Consider the following 2,645-nt stretch of genomic DNA (forward strand, 5'->3'; position numbering starts at 1 on the left):
TAGCGACCCAGGCGGCTGCTATGGGGCCCGGGCACAGGGGGGGCCCGGCCAGGGCATCCCTCTGATGCCGTGTGGGCCGTCTGGGTCGCTATGGCATGTAAGGGTGCTGGCTGTCACAGCTCAACAACGGCTGTGAAGATCACTGATTTCCCCCTCACAGCCGCTGCGGAGTTGTGTCAGTGACAGCCAGCAGCAGCGGCAGAAGAGGGCCAGCGTTTGCAGTAAAGGAGGAGGCGGGGGTCCGCCTAAGAGCAACCCCGCCTCCAATTACATCACTAGCCAGCGACCTAAGAGCAGGCGGGGCCTGTCGATAGAAGAGGAAGGACGGAAGAGGAGGCGGGGCCCCGGCGACCACGGAGGGGGACAGCGCTGACAGGTAAGAGGTGTGCAGCCCATCTGAGACCCTGCAGAGCCCACTATAGAGAGTCTATGGCGGGCTCTGCAGGGTCACTCTCAGGGGGGCTCTGCAAGGGGCATAACTAGCAATCACGGGGCCCCGTACAAAATTTTGCTATGGGGCCCTGTGATTTCTAGTTACGCCTCTGATTCTTATTCTTTCTTTTTTTTTACTTTATTGCCCATCCTTCCTCCCCCTCACATGTGTTTAGCTGAGATACGTATCGTTGTGGCCCTCCGTGTGACTGGATGTTTTCTGCATACGTAATAAACAACGATCCCATGTTCTTTTCCAAGGCCCATTCCTCCAGTGGCGGCGTTCCGTCTAACACCACTGTGACAGTCAAACTTTTCGACTCCGAGTCTTTCACCTTCACGGTGCCTGGACACATCACCATGGAGGATCCGAAGTTCGGCGAGCTGGTGGCTGAGGAAGCTTTGAAGAGATTTAAGAAAGAAGTCGTGTAAGTTTCATTCAATGTAACACAACTAAGAGAGCTGAGTCCTCCAGCAGCGTAGAGTATTTTAGGAGAGGAGAGTCAGATAGAGGAAGATGCTGAGTCCTCCAGCAGCGTAGAGTATTTTAGGAGAGGAGAGTCAGATAGAGGAAGATGCTGAGTCCTCCAGCAGCGTAGAGTATTGCAGGAGAGGAGAGTCAGATAGAGGAAGATGCTGAGTCCTCCAGCAGCGTAGAGTATTTTAGGAGAGGAGAGTCAGATAGAGGAAGAAGCTGAGTCCTCCAGCAGCGTAGAGTATTTTAGGAGAGGAGAGTTAGAGGAAGAAGCTAATTAAGGGGCTCTCCGGGATCTGCTCACGTCTCCTGTGTGTACAGCACCCACGTGATCGGCCCTCAGCCTGCTACTGCGCATGCACAGGATTTCTGAATGAGAGGGCTGGGCAATCTGCGCATGCGCAGTAGCAGGCTGAGCGCCGATCACGTGGGTGCTGTACACACAGGAGACGTGGGCAGATCCTCGAGAGCTTGGAGAGCGGTGTCTGCCCAGCGGGCTGAGGGACTGGTATGGTAATGACTGCTGGTGAATGAGGTGTCTGCAGGGTGGGGGTCAGATCGATGCCAATTGGCTGGGAAGCCATCTTCTTGGTCAATCAGCATCGAACTGGCCAAACAGAATGGAGTCGGCTCAGTCGGCTTCCCGGCCAATCAAGAAGCCGGGCGGTGGGTAATGACACGCTTTCTGGCTTCTTGATTGCCCAGGAAGCCGCCTCTATGCCACAGGAAGCACCGGTACTCTTATTGGCGAGTGCCGAAATATAACTATCGGTACTCGATACCGAAAAACCGGTATCTGTGCATCCCTAATAAATACAATTGATTTGCAGCATGGGGCCCTTCTGCAAGGTTGCCACCTTTTCTGGGCAAAAAAAATTCTGGCCTTCTTATCTTCTTCTCATTAATAACTTGGGCAACGAATCCAATTTTTACTGGTCAGGCAAATAAAGGAAGAAGGCCTAAAAAAGAAAACGAATGCGGCCGCCTCGTCTGAGGACGGCTGAGCTGCATGATATGACATTTCAGTTATTGGGTTTAGATACATTTCAGGTTTGTGTTTTACTCACCGCATCGCTCTGCTCTTCCTTCCGCAGCGAGGCCGTCTGACTGTACAGAGTGGGATCTGCTGCCGCACCTTAAATCCACGGCCGTTCCCAGTCCAGGTAGAAGCTGATCGTGCCGCTCCTCTCCCGATAGCCAGCCAGGCCTAGGCAAGCCTCCGCCCGTTCTCTGTGTGTCCAGCGCACGCCCCCTCCTCCTACTACTACTACTGTTGTTCTGCTACTACTGGTACTCATGTTTGCTGCTTTCTTTTGTAGGGACCAAAAAATTGACAAAAACAATTAAAAAGACCTTCAATGTTACCCGTGCCGAACGTGCCCGGTTCTTTTATTTCCACGCCCGTCGTATTCTGTTCCGGTTGGGGAACTACTTACGTCTTTCAATCAGCCGATTACATTCCAGGTGCAAGAAAACAAAAGGCGCGCCGGGACTTACCAATACCGCCAGCGGACACAGCCTGGGTGGTGCTCTCTGGGTGGGAGCAGTGGTCTCTTTGCAGAGATCCTACACCTCAATCGGCAAAACGCATGCTCTCTGACTCATCAGGGGGCATGTAAGACCTCTGTAAGACTCTGGTATGAGGACATTATTTGCTTTAGATACATTGCGGGTGCTGCATCAAAAGTCGTGCAAAGTCTCTGGTCCCCCAGAGAGCAATGGTTTTTCTCTATAGCCG

General features: G+C 52.9%; 1 protein-coding gene across 2 annotated transcripts in view; it reads left to right on the forward strand.

The window, feature by feature from the left end:
• CLU (clusterin) overlaps positions 1–2,254 on the forward strand; it is a 29,974-nt gene extending 27,720 nt beyond the window's left edge. Inside the window, exons 8-9 of one of the 2 annotated variants that reach the window (XM_018569861.1) lie at positions 694–860; positions 1,999–2,254. In XM_018569861.1, the coding sequence (XP_018425363.1) occupies positions 694–860; positions 1,999–2,014 (183 nt within the window). In that variant the 3' untranslated portion in view covers positions 2,015–2,254. The remainder of the gene's footprint in view (positions 1–693; positions 861–1,998) is intronic. The other variant, XM_018569862.1, reaches the window with a different exon arrangement.
• Positions 2,255–2,645: the final 391 nt, after the last annotated feature.

The sequence above is a fragment of the Nanorana parkeri genome, unplaced genomic scaffold (assembly GCF_000935625.1).
Source record: "Nanorana parkeri isolate BGI_ZX_2015 unplaced genomic scaffold, ASM93562v1 scaffold1413, whole genome shotgun sequence".
Taxonomy (NCBI): domain Eukaryota; kingdom Metazoa; phylum Chordata; class Amphibia; order Anura; family Dicroglossidae; genus Nanorana; species Nanorana parkeri.